This window comes from Oncorhynchus mykiss, chromosome 26 (assembly GCF_013265735.2).
Source record: "Oncorhynchus mykiss isolate Arlee chromosome 26, USDA_OmykA_1.1, whole genome shotgun sequence".
Lineage (NCBI taxonomy): Eukaryota > Metazoa > Chordata > Actinopteri > Salmoniformes > Salmonidae > Oncorhynchus > Oncorhynchus mykiss.
This window is the reverse complement of record NC_048590.1, coordinates 34,891,145-34,905,525: the sequence shown is the minus strand read 5'-3', so window position 1 is coordinate 34,905,525 and position 14,381 is coordinate 34,891,145. Positions and strand designations below refer to the sequence as shown.

At 42.9% G+C, this 14,381-nt stretch overlaps 2 protein-coding genes across 2 annotated transcripts; one reads left to right on the top strand and one right to left on the bottom strand.

Annotated features, from left to right (window-relative positions):
- On the top strand, positions 1–5,741 carry LOC110506712 (la-related protein 6). Its single transcript, XM_036963873.1, has 3 exons — positions 1–770; positions 2,663–2,861; positions 3,495–5,741. Exons 1-3 carry the CDS (start codon positions 43–45, stop codon positions 4,608–4,610), a joined length of 2,043 nt encoding a protein of 680 aa, XP_036819768.1. The 5' UTR covers positions 1–42; the 3' UTR covers positions 4,611–5,741.
- A 3,158-nt stretch (positions 5,742–8,899) lies between these two features.
- tm2d3 (TM2 domain containing 3) lies at positions 8,900–14,010 on the bottom strand. The gene is made up of 6 exons (XM_021586528.2): positions 13,840–14,010; positions 13,429–13,524; positions 13,139–13,299; positions 12,822–12,996; positions 11,581–11,656; positions 8,900–10,410 (listed from the first exon to the last, which is right to left on the bottom strand). The coding sequence occupies exons 1-6, from the start codon at positions 13,943–13,945 to the stop codon at positions 10,245–10,247; spliced, it is 780 nt and encodes a 259-aa protein (XP_021442203.2). The 5' UTR covers positions 13,946–14,010; the 3' UTR covers positions 8,900–10,244.
- Between the last annotated feature and the right edge of the window lie 371 nt (positions 14,011–14,381).

Here is a 14,381-nt window from a genome sequence, read left to right as displayed (position 1 = left end):
TTTCTTAACTAGAAATAGTGACAAAGGGTAAAATACACAAAAATGCAAGCATTGGTAAACGCATTTATCCGTTGTCTCCATTTTCTCCTCCCTCCCTCTTGGCTTCATCTTGGGTTTTGCTGGTGGGTTGGGGATGAGTGCGGAAAGATGACATGGCCCAATCCCAGAGCTCGTTTCAAAAGCAGATCGCTTCTTACATATCAGGAAGTAGCAACACAAGACCGCTCTATCCCCTCCGTCTCCCCAGCTCCTAGCTGCGTCTCGCTAGCTGCTAACTCCACGCCACCCCAGGGTTCTCCGTGGGGTAGAATTTGGGGGCTCTGGCCAGCTGTGGAGCGCATCTTCGGGACTTCCTTGACCATCCACCGGTGTGGGTGTCAAAGGCGTCGAGGTGTATGTGCCCCGTGTTCTACAGACTTCAATTGTTGTAGTACAAGGAATAAAGGCATTCAGGAAAGCACTACCACTGGTGTAGCCGAGGAGAAAGTGAACAAACCGGGAGAAAACGCATTTATTTCGGGTAAAATGACGAGTGCCACCATGGAGTTTCGGAAACATATCGAATCTGTCTCAGGTTCGTCAGCGGGACGGGAAATCGACGAGGTGATAATTGTGGATCAACACCTGCAAGAGATGGGGACTCAAGTGACGATAACAGTGGCTATTCAGGCGGCAGACGACGAGGAACCAGAGGAGGTGTCCTCAAACAATCTCGATTTTCTCGGAGGCAGCTGTAGTGAAGACGAATTTGGAAGACATGATAAATCCAGGTAAATGCTTGGTCTTCTAATGGCATGTCTGACTATATACTCATTTTTAACGTTATCTGATTGTTTGTTATTGCAATTAACCCCGTAGGCTAAAATACTGCAGTACTTTATTTTGTTGTGTTATTTTAGTGTGAACTTCAATTCCACAGTGAAGGGCTATGGTAATTGCCAGACAGTTTCTAACCACCTGTAGACGGGCATTGTAATCCCATTGACGTAAAAGACAGAGGCCGATTTGGATGGCACCTTTACACTCATTGCTCTAATTCCCCTGCGTCATCCCCTGCTATTTCAACCTGGACTCGGGGGTAGACGTAACATAGTAAATGTCAACCCTGGACACTCCTATTAGTGTGACGTTTCGTATGGTATGTATTCATTTGTGGATGTCATCATCCACGTTGTATGACATGTTAGGAATTATAATTCTTACAATATTACGAATTTGCAAAATGTGACATGTTTAAAATTCCACATTTATTTCTCTTTGTTGTGGTTAATGTTAACTAGGTGGGTAAAGCAGTGGTTTCCAACTCCAGTTCTCTAGTACCCCCCCCCCCCCCTCCAGCACACATTTCTGTTGTAGCCTCTAAGGGCCTGATTAGTGACAAGTAGAATCAGGTCTGCTTGTCCTGGGGCTACAATGCAAATGCATACTGTTGGGGGTACTCGAGGACTGGCGTTGGGAAACACTGGGTTAAAGGGGGAGGGTTAGCTATCATGGAAAGTAGTAATCCGTGATTAAATTCTAACACACAACCTTTGGATTGCTAGAGATTTGCAGACTAACCACCATACTTTCGATTTTTGCCTTAACTAGTCTTCTGTTTTAACCAAACAAAACCTATTCTACTAAATTGCGTGTTCGGATTTACATTTACTATGTGACGTCTAGTCTGAGACCAGGCTGGCTATTTTTGCCCTTGTAAATTCCTGTGACCCAGTGCTAATGTATAGGCTACGTGGTTGGTATGTTTAATTTAGGTAGTCTGAAATGAATTAATATTCTTAGCCAGGTCAGCCAATACATCAGTCTTGCGTCTTGCGGTGTTCCTCACTTGCAACAATGTTGCACTTGTTTGGGGGCATGGAACATTAACAGTTTTCACGTGATACTTTTGTAACCAGTGAACTACTCGTTGATACTATTGACTAGTTTATTGTGTCAGGGGAGAATCGCAGAGGATAACTGTCTACGATAATTGGTCCCTTTACAGTGGTGTTGTGTGCGGGGGGGTGTTGCGCAGGGCTTCCCCTGAATTTAAAACAGTGGGTTGGATGCTGTGATCATTACGTTGTCTGTTCTGTCTGGGGTGTTCGACCAGTGGCTTGCCTAGCCTGTGGGATGGGATCGCTGTGTGAGGAGGATGACTCATCCACACAGTAGTGTCATTCAGACCTTCACTCTTATTACAGCCGGAGATGCCAGCTTGGCATACCTGCGCAAATTTTAAAGCCCTCTGTCAATAGAGCTTTGATTAAACCTTTGATTTGGTGTTGTAGGCAGTAAATGACTGCATTGTTTGATTTTTAAAGTCTGGCTGATATGGTAAATAGCCCTGTCCCTGTGGGGGAGGCATGTAGTGTGGAGATCAGTGACTCTGCACTCTTCAGATGGAGGTCTTAATGATTTCTGTTCATGTTGGTGGGACACCCTGTGGTGTTGCGGTTCTGGCAGAGAGCAGTGTGACGGTCACACCGTGGTTAGGCAGCCTGTCACTACTGTCACAGGAAGAATCTCAAAATGAAATGAGGAAAGAGTCAAGATGGCAGTGCTTTTAAGGATGTTTCTATGGGTAATGACTGAGGCTGTTTTGATCAGTTCTCCTGCCAAATCGGTTAAGCTCCTGCCTTGTCTTTGTGAACTGGCATGTTAACTGTTTCTTTCTCAGTGGCGCTGGCACGAGTGGTGGGGAGCTGGAGGAGGAGAGCTGGCAGCCCCCAGACCCAGAGCTGACCCAGAAGCTGGTGGCCCAGATCGAGTACTACCTGTCGGATGAGAACCTGGAGCACGATGCCTTCCTGCTCAAACACGTCCGACGCAACAAGCTGGGCTTCGTCAGTGTCAAACTGCTTACCTCTTTCAAGAAGGTAATGTTTGATCTCCTGCTGACAGTTTGGTTTCTTGATTTTGAAATTGGAATATCAATTGAATACCCTGGGGTCTTGTATAACTGAATGCAACAGCTGTTCCTAGTGTCAATATGGCAAGCTGTTGGGGCTAGGAAGTGCTTTTTCACATGGGTTGGAGGCGGGACCATCTGGTGTGAATGAGGCTCAAACATACTCATTGATTTTAGCTGTTTCCTTTTTCAGTTTACACTTCCAAGAATAAGATCTGTTTTTCTCCTCTACTGGTTTAATTTCTAATGTTCACAGCTGCATGAATACTGTAAATGTTTATTTAGTTTCTAAGAGGAGCTAACAATAATGGCACTATGTTGCTGTATTTAAAATGTTTTAAATTTTTTATTTTAGGAACTGTTAAACACTTCTGTAGTAGCCAGTAACTTGATTTGCCTTTTGATAGCTGTTGATTACATAGAAAAATAATCTCATTCTAGATCTGTGGCTGCTTATGTTATCATACTGCTATCAGAACAAAGGCTTTTTAGTTTTCAGGATGTATGATAAAACCAAGGAAGTTCTATCATACAGGATGCTGCCTGTAAAAGTACTGACTTTCACTTCTGATCATCTCTAACAAAGTTATTTTCTTCCCAGGTGAAGCACTTGACACGAGACTGGCGAACAACTGCATATGCTCTGCGCCACTCGACAATACTTGAGCTAAACGATGAGGGGCGCAAAGTGCGTCGCAGATCAACAGTGCCCGTTTTTTCCAGCGAGTCTCTGCCAAGCCGCATGCTGCTACTCAGCGAGCTGCAGAGCTGGCCAGAGCTGGGTGTGGCGATGGAGGGTGGGGCTGGCGACGGGAGTGAGGGCGGCGCTACCCAACAGGAACAACTGATGAAGCTGCTGCTGAAAGCGTTTGGAACATATGGAGCCATTGCCTCTGTGAGGGTGCTGAAGCCTGGCAAGGACCTGCCAGCCGACCTGAAGAAGCTGAGTGGCCGCTACACACAGCTGGGCACTGAGGAGTGTGCCATCGTGGAGTATGAAGAGGTGGAGGCTGCAGTCAGAGCCAACGAGGCTGTGGTCAGCGATGAGGGGACAGGGTCTCTGGGGTTGAAGGTGGTCCTGATCGGCACCAAGCCTCCCAAGAAGAAGGTGCCCAAAGATCAGCGTCAGTGCGACGAGGGAGGAGGAATGAGGAAGAGCCACTCACTCAACAGTCGGGTACGGGAGCTTCAGTATCTCGACGACTCTGCCTGTAGCTCCTCAGATACTGAGAGCAACCCCACCTCCCCCAGACTGGCCCGCAAATCCTGCTCTGTCAATAAGCTAAGTCCCAATGGAGGGGGTGCCGCCTTCCAGAACAATCACCTGAGCCCAGCTGTGTCCCCACGCACAAGCCCCTGGTCGAGCCCTCGGGCCAGCCCATGCTCCCAACGCAAGTCTCCCCACTCCCATAAGTCTCCTTTGGCCAGTGAGGGCAGACTGAGCCCTGAGGCTGGGCGACGTTGGGCGGACTACTCCTCAGACAGCAGCCTGACGCCGTCCGGTAGCCCCTGGGTCCAGAGGCGCAGGCAGGTGGCCTCCCAGGAGAGCAGCCCAGTAGGGAGCCCCATGCTGGGTCGAAAGATCCAGGGCGCAGACGGGCTTCCGCCAGGTGTAATGCGTCTACCGCGTGGGCCTGATGGAACACGTGGTTTTCACTGTGGTGTGTCCATTGGTGTTGCTGAGATGGGAGAGAAGACTGCTTCTACCCAAACCTGACACTCAGACGGGGGGTCTATGCCCCCAGTTCTAAAGAAGTACACTGAGTACAGCGACGAGATTTGACCCAGTCCTTTGGCCACTACATTGACATTCTTCACCCCCCGCCCCACATTTGAATGAGCGTAGATTTGTTATGTTATAGTTTGGAGTTTTGTCAGTCTTTGTTATACTTTTATACGATATTTTGTTTAAAAACATGGTGATGCCTAATTTATGAAATATTTAAGATATATTTTGAGTTTATGAAATTCAAAGTTGAGTACTGTATTTGACACCTCCATTGCCATCTGAGGAGTTGTGCATGGGGTGGGCGGAGATGTACTCCGGTAATCCTATTTTACTTTTTTTTTTTTATTGGAAAGTTTCCAGTGTCCTCAGTCTTAAAGTATGTGTGTAAAATCTCATAACATTTTGTATGGATGGTGTGAACAGTGTTATGGGCACATGGTGTGGATATCGCCATATGCCTTTTGCTATATTTGTCTATTGTGAGTATCAATGTTATTTGCTCCTTAAACTGTGGCCATACTTTCCCTGCCAGAAGGTTGAACAGTTCACATGGACTACTTTTTTATTTTGCCCTTTTTAATTGAGTTATGTTTCCTGGATGCCTAACTTGTTTCCACTCCTAGCTCTGCAAAAATGAAATACTGGATGGGGGGGGGGGGGGGGAGAGAGCCCTTCCTTGGCTGGAATCTGTTTCTATCAGTGTATAGCCTCTGCCGAGTCCCCAACAACTGGATGTTCTGGTTTCCAGGGGAAATGGAAAGAGCCTGTGACACGACTTCCGCTTTTGGATGTTAACAAGATGCCACTCCATCTTGACTCCTTCACATGTACTGGATTGGTTGAACAGTGTAGAAGAGAAACTCCCCTGACACTTATTTTTATTTTATTTTTTTCTTGTCAAGACTCAGTATATAGGGGATCTGGTTTCAGGCATTGCTTTTATGCCTGCTACGTTGGGTTAATCAGTGTGTAGCATGCTGGTAGTGGGGTATATGAGGGATGCAATGTTCAGGTTTGTGTGTGCAATGCAGATGCTCTTGAACGCTTGCCTTGACATCTGAGCTGGGTTAATGTGCAGTGCATTTTCTTTATTGTACAAAATAAATCACTAAAATTGCATTTGGCTTGTGGCAACATTTTAATTTCCTTTCGATTAGGGACACAGGCCGAATTGGATTGATGCCCCTTCCTAACGCAAGGTCAAGTGTTTTTATTAGCTTACACGATTGTGTAAGATTTAAATTAATACCCATCACATGCAAAAGACTGACAAAAGTGGCTTATTGGCTACATTCCACAATGATCCACCATTATCACATGAGCTTGACTGCACAGATGAGAAGTGCATGAGCTGGAAGAAAGCTTGGATGTTGGTATCAATACCAGCGTTTTCTGCAAAATTGGGTAATTTACAGATTGCAGTCAGATTTTATAACACAGGCTATTTTTCAGGTCTGTTACATAGCTGGATCTAATTGGTATTGCTTTGAAATGTTCCTTAGCAACCATAAAGGTCTAAAGCAAATCCAGTATCTTGCTGAGATGCTATGAAATCAGATGTGATCCAGCTTCATCAGGGTACAGATACATGTATCACCTTATGACTATGTATGTATGACTATTGGAAGTCAGAACTAGTGATAAAAATATTTAACAGTTACAGTTCATAAGACTCAGTCAATTGAAATACATTCATTAGGCCCTAATGTATGGATTTCACGTGATTGGGAATACAGATATGCATCTGTTGGTCACAGAACTTAACATTTTAAATTAGGGGCGTGCATCAGAAAACCAGTCGGTATCTGGTGGGACCACCATTTTCCTCATGCAGCGAGACTCCTCTCTTTCACATACAGTTGATCAGGCTGTTGATTGTGGCCTGTGGAATATTGTCCCAATCCTCTTCAATGGCTGTGTGAAATTGCTGTATATTGGCGGGAATTTGAAAACGCTGTTGTACACGTCAATCCAGAGCATCCCAAACATGCTCAATGGGTGACATGTCTCAGTATTCATGCAAAGGAAGAATTGGGACATTTTCAGCTTCCAGGAATTGTGTACCTCCCAGACAGTTTACCTAAACCCTTCAATGGATTCATCTAGGTTCACTCTGAAATCCATCTTTATGTCTATATAACACGACACTGCAATAACCTTCACCCTCCCCACTGCCGCACCTCACATAGAGAATTAACTATCATACACAGAGGTACCATACTCAAATTGTCTTCACATTGCCAAAACCTCATCTGGTCAGCCTGATGAACCAAACTACCAAATAATACCTCTATATAGCCTAACTCACATAATCACATTTTTTCTTGGTTACTGAGTATATTATGTACAATTATAATTCATATACTTGGCTTAACTGATTGAACAAACTTTTTTTTTGAACTTATATTTGTGGTGTGGTTCACAAGCTCCTTTTGGGCTTCTAACTGCACCTGCACACCATTTTTACCAGTTTTTATCAGTACTGTTTTGTCTTTCGCTTTTCTTTGGTGCGAATAAATAAAACCTAAAACCTACAGACCCTTGCGACATGGGGAGGTGCATTATGCTGAAACATGAGTTGATGGCGGCAGATGAATGGTACGACAATGGGCCTCAGTATCTCTTTATAAGATCTCTGTGCATTCAAATTGTCATTGGTAAAATGCAATTGTGTTGTCTGGCCATTCCATAACTCCACCACCATGAGGCACTCTGTTCACATCAGTAAACCGCTGGCCCACACAACGCTATACATGTGGTCTGCGGTTGAGGCCTATTGGACGTACTTCCAAATTCTATAAAATGACATTGGAGACAGCTTATGGTAGAGAAATGAACATTCAATTATCTGGCAACAGCTCTCGTGGACATTCCTGTAGTGAGCATGTCAATTGCACACTCCTTAAAAAGTTGAGACATCTGTGGCATTGTGCTGTGTGACAAAACTTCACATTTTAGTGGCCTTTTGTCCCCAGCACAAGGCACACTGTGTACTGATCATACTGTTTAAGTAGATTCTTGATATGCCACACCTGTCAGGTGGATTAATTATCTTAGCAAATAAGAAATGCTCACTAACAAGGATGTGCACAAAATTTGAGCGAAATAAGCTTTTTGTGCATATGGAACATTTCTGGGATCTTTTATTTCAGCTCATGAAACATGGGACCAACACTTTACATGTTGCGTTTATATTTTTGTTCAGTATGCTGTATAACATCCTAGGAACCAGTAGCCTACTGCTGTTACTGGGAGATCCAGTGAAATGATGCCAAACTAATTGTTTATTGCATAAGACGGGAATGAATGAACAATCTTTTGTCTTCATCACTCACGATTAGCAATTCTAAACTAATCATAGGGGATTTCACTACAATGCAAGTTGTGTTCTGATTCATCTAGCATTGTTAACTCTCAATGGATTTGAACATGCAAATGGCTGTCCTATTACTTAAGAGAACTCACATGTACTCATAGGAGTAATGATATTCACAATATGTTTCCATAAATGTAAGTTAACCCAGTAAGACTTTTATTTAATTAAAGAATCACCCTGTTCTGTTCAGCACTGATTGTCTAGTATAGCATCCATGATTCTTATCGATTGGACAGTATTTTTATGTTTTTATCGGAAATGACTAGGTGATATGGTGGTTCTATTTCCTTTGTATTTTGAGATGCTACTCGTTGAGATAAACGTCAGCCTCAACTGAGAACAAGTGTTTGGTTAACAATACATAACCCAATATGAAACTATTTCTTACAGGTTGTATTCATGCTCAGTGAGATATGTGGCATACTGAGGATGACTGGCATTTATTATTCTAACTGGTTAGCCTTGCCAGACAAAATGTAGAGGTGGCGGTCAGTCGATTCAGCTCAAACATTAATGGGCCAAACACATATTCTGTTGGAGGTGGTACATAACAGTAAGTGATGTGGGAGTGAGGAGCGTATACAGACAATTACTGCAGAACAGCCAATGAGAAGCGCTAACACATGCTAGCAATGCTAGGACCAATGCAGAAGGTATTGTATGTAATATGGTGTATGTATTCACATAACCATTAGTCAGTGAGATGTTGAATTACGGGAGTGAGCTTCTATTTCTGTATCAAAGATGTGCCACAGTAACATTACAATGAGGCAGCGCATTTTACTGTGTGAAAAAGCACAGAGGTGAAAGTCAATCATCATGGAAATTACAGACCAGATGATTTTGTTTAGTCAAGTATGCTTATAATACTAGACAATACAAACACAATAAGACACAAATATCAATAACATATCACAAGTTTAATATTTACAATTTTCTTAAACATCTTTGTCATTACAGTGTTCCAATTGTTTTTTTTAAATCCAGAACATGAACACATTTTCACCAGAAGTATAGGTTACCAGTTTGTGCAGCACACATACTCAAGCTCTGGATATGGGAGGCTACATATCGTAACCATTTGGGCTGGGCAATTAGTGATGAACAATAATATAATGAAAGCTACATGAAGAACAAAAAGTGTTGCACAAGTTCTTTGAAAACTAGTACTAAAACCATTCTGAACCAGTTCGTGACCTAGTTGAAGCCTGCACAGCTTTACGAGAACAGATTGTGTGTTTTGGGCATGCAGAGCTGTAGTGCAATGCCATGTAATGCTGAAATCTGACATATGAACATCACAGAAGGTTGGTGGCGCCTTAATTGGGGAGGACGGGCTCATGGTAATGTGTGGGGCAGAATAGTATCAAATACATCAAACACGTGGTTTCCATGTGTTTAATGCCATTCCATTCACCCCGTTCCAGTCATTACTAGGAGCCGTCCTCCCCTTAACAGCCTCCTGTGGTGCACATCCACAATGCAATAAATATAAATACACAATATAAGCCCCAGCCATAATAACCACCATGTAATTTCCCCAAATCTGTATCCCAACCACATTTTCATACAAGCAATCTGACATTCATGTTGCAATGTTACACTCCAAAGAAAATAACCGTTCAAGTATTTTTTTCTAGTTGGTTTGCAGAGAGAACACTGAAAGGTTGATCTGCTATCCACCGATGCACATAACCGTCTATCACACTTAGCAGGTGCCACATGCTTTTACAAAAACTGCAGGGAAGAAAAACTTTGCTTTTCTTCCAAGCACCTTTTGTTTCTGTAATCGGTATTATAATAATAATAATAAGTCCATTTTGTGTTCAATAGCCATGGTTAATGGTCTCCTATGCATGACCATGCAGTGAGTAAGTACTGCTCAACTGTGCCTACCTTCCATTCTCCAGTCAGTCCATATCAGCCTGACCAACTCTAACCACCATTAACCAAATAACTCCAAAACGATGCTCAGTGCAGCTTGTATTACAGTATATCAGTGAAGGATGCTTGGGCTTGATGATCTAGAGGCGGACCTGACAAGGCTGACCGTGAAGCTGCACTGGTGGCAGATGGGACAAGAAGTCAGTCTTTGCAGACAGTGGGAGTTTGGGCAAGCAGATGGTGTGATAATGGGATGGCATCTCCATGGAGTGGATCTTTACAGTCAGACAGTCTAAACTGAAATGGAGAGGGTATCAACCCTACAACCATCATGCCTGTGGAGTGGGCATCAATCACAGGTCTCAGATGTAGAGGGAGCCATCGGCTGGCCCCACATAGCCCGCTCCAATCAGCAGCACATCAATCAGGGTCCAGATGCCCAGGCCACCGAAGCTGAACAGCTTGCCCAGACCCTCTCTCCACTGGCCAAGATAGAACCGGTCAGCCCCAAATCCACCTAGTGTAATACTGCAGATAGAAACAACAATAACAACTGGGATTCTACTGGTAACAGTGAAGAGCATAGAAGACAAAGACATCTAAGCGGGAAGGCGCACCATATTGAATGTTGGCTGTAAGCCTGCTTGGTGTTGACAAAGGGTGGCAAGTCAATGTGTACAATCGTCTGGAAATTAAAAGAAAATGACGGCTGATGTTCTGTTGTCAGAGGCGGTAGGACGGACACTCGCTATTTTTAACCTTCCTCATCACGGCTTTTTTTGTCCTTAAGAGATGAGTGACTGTTGTGCTAGTCACTCATTTACTTTACAAATGAGACTATTTTCATGAATATTTTTCAAGGATGAAGATGTTTTATAAAATATTCAAAGTATAAGAAACCCAAATAAACTTTTAGAAATCTATAACACAGGTGGGGTGGTCTTAAAGGGGGGCTGAACCCACCGATTTCCCCTGGGTTTCTCTGCTACTCATTATGAAAAAATATGTGTCTTGGGGGTGTGGTTCAAAGTGGGTGTGTTATGTTAGCTATATCGTACCCTGGCCGCTATTGTTGTTTGTCCCGCTACAGTCACCGTAGCTAAAATATCCCAAACAGCCACTATACTTTCAACAAAGGATTGCGTGACGAACGGCTTAACAACAGCGTAACACAGCATTACAACAATAACGTGATTGGTCAAGAATTCCAAGCTCAGTGCATTATGCATTTCCTCCTTTCTAGAGTATCTTTGATGACAGTTGTGTTTGTGATGCTAACATTAGTTCACAAACGTATAAACATCCGTTTATAATGAACAAGCCTTGTTCTTTCAACACAACACTGTAAATTATTGGTAGTTCTGCTGACTGTAAAGAAATGGGCAGGGCTGTAGGTTGATTCTGCTGCTACGATTGGGTAGCGTGCACTGCAGCACACGTGCACCTATACTCTGGATTATTTGAGTACTGCAAGCCATGCCAGACAGCGGTCCTGTGTGGGCAGAATTGAAATCTAAACCCAACCCAAGGAAAACGCTGTTGTTCTCGATTACGTAAATCTCAGTTTTGTAAAATACTGACTTAAAATGTTGTCCTATTTACACTTTGTAGTCAGTTTTGGCACCAAAATAAATGCTTCTGACTAATATTGATGCCACACAGCCTGCCCTTAACAGTGTGCTTGTGCAGGAGTCTTACCTGAGTGCCAGTGCTGTCGACCACTTGTACCCACCTGTCCAGTTGCAGTACAAACGTTTCTGAAATACTCTTTTACCTGAGAACAAAATACAGTTTTAATGAATGCACTGCACAGTTTCCACTCCCCTCCATACGCATTTGGACAGTATACACTCCCCTCCATACACATTTGGACAGTATACACTCCCCTCCATACACATTTGGACAGTATACACTCCCCTCTATACGCATTTGGACAGTGAAGCATTTAGCGCATTTTAGATAGAATGTTTTATTTGAGGGTATTTTCATACATATCAGTCTTAAAGCGCTTCCTGTAACTAGTCCCCCCATTTGAAGAAGTCAAAGGATTTTTGACAAATTAACTTATAGTGTAGTCAAAAGTTTAGAATTTGGCTCCATATTCCTTGCACGCCAAAACTACATCAAGCTTGTGACTCTACATCCTTGTTGGATGCATTTGCCGTTTGTTTTGCCCAACAGGAACTGAATGGTGAATAATGTCTTGTGCCATTTTGGAGTCACTTTTATTGTAAGTAAGAATACAAGATGTTTCTGAACACTTCGACATTCATGTGGATGCTAACATGATTATAGATCATCTTGACTCAATCATGAATAATGATGAGTGAGAAGGTTAGAGACACAAAGAGCATACCCCCCAAAAAATACTATTCTCCCCTGTTATTGGTAAAGGTTAGCACGTTTTGTTGTCTCTGAATGGCATCTCACTCATTATTCATGATTCATTCATGATTTTTCTTAATTGCATTATCAGGATTAACTGTGTTCAGAAGTATCTTATCTACATGACTTATCTAGAAAGAAAATGATCGTTCACCATTGTTACTTTTCAACAAAATATAACCCAGAACACTACCAAAATAAACTATAAATGCATCCAAGGGGTTTGTAGAGTCAAGCTTGATGTAGTCATTGCATGCAAAGAATATGGGATCAAATACTTAATTTTTCTCAAAATACTTATGACTTCACATGGGTGGGACTACATACATAATGTGCTTTCATTTATAAATGGTAAAACATACGTATGAAAATACCCTCAAATAACAGGTGACATACTTCTGGACTGTTGCCTCATGAAACACTTGATCTCAAATCCAAAATGCTGGAGTATAAAGCATTTTTTACATTTATTTATCACTGTCCAAATACATGTGGAGGGGTGTGTATGTATCTGAATAATAATGAACCAGACACACTGTACAGTCAGTGTATACCTAAGCAGTGTACGTGGTCCAGCACTTGGCAGGTGGCGTTGTAGCGTTTGCGAGGGCAGGCAACGGTCATACAGCTGGTTGAGTTGGAGCACCTGTACTGAGACAGGTCCAGCTGCCAGCAGAACTGGCACGTGATGGACAGGGAGAAGTTGGTCTGCTGCTTCCCTGACTCCACCTGCAAGCAGAGAGAAATAAACAGCATACTGAAGCATCAACAGCACAATGACAAAGTGCTACAGTTACGTACTTTCTTTGTAAATGGAGCTCCTTGTTCTTTGTCAAGAACAATCTGTGTCCAACTGGCGAAATGAACTCACTGTGCAGTGGACTCCTCTCTTGGCCTTGCAAGAGAAAGACGCTGGTTTGCCATAGCTACAGTTGTGGTGATAGCTGCAGTTGATGCAGTCAGCAGGCAGTCTGTTGCATTGACCCCCACTGGGGCATTTGGAAGCATAGCTGTCTGAATCAGTTGGAGATGCTGCAAAATAATTCACAAGATTATAGGTTGTCCCATGGACTTCATTCAGTAGCAGCATTCAAAAGAGGCGCTGTCAGTGTCAACATGATAAAAACATCCCATGGGGCGAGGCCAGGGAGGAGATTTTACCAGATGATGGAGCAGGAACCACCGGGCTGGTGATGACTGGCTGAGCATCTCGGCTGTAAGGGGGCTCCTGGCCCACGTGTGGGGAGCTCAGGTACCCTGGAAGACAGAGGGGGTTGGCATAAGGGGGAGGGTGCATCATGTAGCTAGCAGTTATAGCTAACAAGGTAATAAACACAGCTTGCTGGAGCAATTGTACGTTAGCAAGCTTGCCAGATAAATTACAGTAGGATCAGTAAATTGTCTGTCAGGCGTCTGTATAGACCTGCGTTCTACCATTGTATGGATGTTAGCCATACGTTCTTATTAGCTAGCTAATGTAATGCCTTACGCCAGCTAACCACTTTGCTAGCTAAGTAGCATCGAAAAAATAATCCCAGATGAAGCCTAGCCCTGGGATATACATAGCCTTACCATTTACACATTGCAAACATGGATCCAAAAATAACAATATTATGATTCCATGGGCTTTTAGGCAGCGTCTTCTCTCAAATGGCCAAATCTGACTTACTGTAGCCATTGTGCTAACGTAAATCAACTTCAATACCAATGACCCACCCACAAATGTGGGCAATTTAAAGGGGACGCATGAATTTACTTCTTGACGTCAAGATTATTCAAGAGCAGAGACCTCAACAGGGTCAAATGTGTTTTTTTTTGTCAGATGAAGATTAATGATAAAAATTACTTTAATCTCCAATGAATAATAAGATAATGAAGGGGACGCAAAACGTTGAGGCAATATTTTATTCCAAGATACTACAATCCAACAAGAGGACAGAGCTACTTCATGATTTTATTTAATATTTCCCAAGTGTTATTTGGCTTACATTGCAACCTTCTTTCAACAACCCAATAAATAATATTCTTATGACATCTTCTTTCATCCACATTCTATCCTTCAGATTAGTGTTAAAATATATATATATATATATATATATATATATATATATATA

Coding starts and splice junctions, on each gene's coding strand:
- LOC110506712 (XM_036963873.1), top strand. CDS start 43: ATGCAAGCATTGGTAAACGCATTTATCCGTTGTCTCCATTTTCTCCTC. Junction 771..2,662: donor GGAAGACATGATAAATCCAG/GTAAATGCTTGG, acceptor TTTCTTTCTCAG/TGGCGCTGGCACGAGTGGTG. Junction 2,862..3,494: donor TGCTTACCTCTTTCAAGAAG/GTAATGTTTGAT, acceptor TTTTCTTCCCAG/GTGAAGCACTTGACACGAGA.
- tm2d3 (XM_021586528.2), bottom strand. CDS start 13,945: ATGGCTACAGTAAGTCAGATTTGGCCATTTGAGAGAAGACGCTGCCTA. Junction 12,997..13,138: donor AGAGAGGAGTCCACTGCACA/GTGAGTTCATTT, acceptor CTCTGCTTGCAG/GTGGAGTCAGGGAAGCAGCA. Junction 11,657..12,821: donor GGACCACGTACACTGCTTAG/GTATACACTGAC, acceptor TTTTGTTCTCAG/GTAAAAGAGTATTTCAGAAA.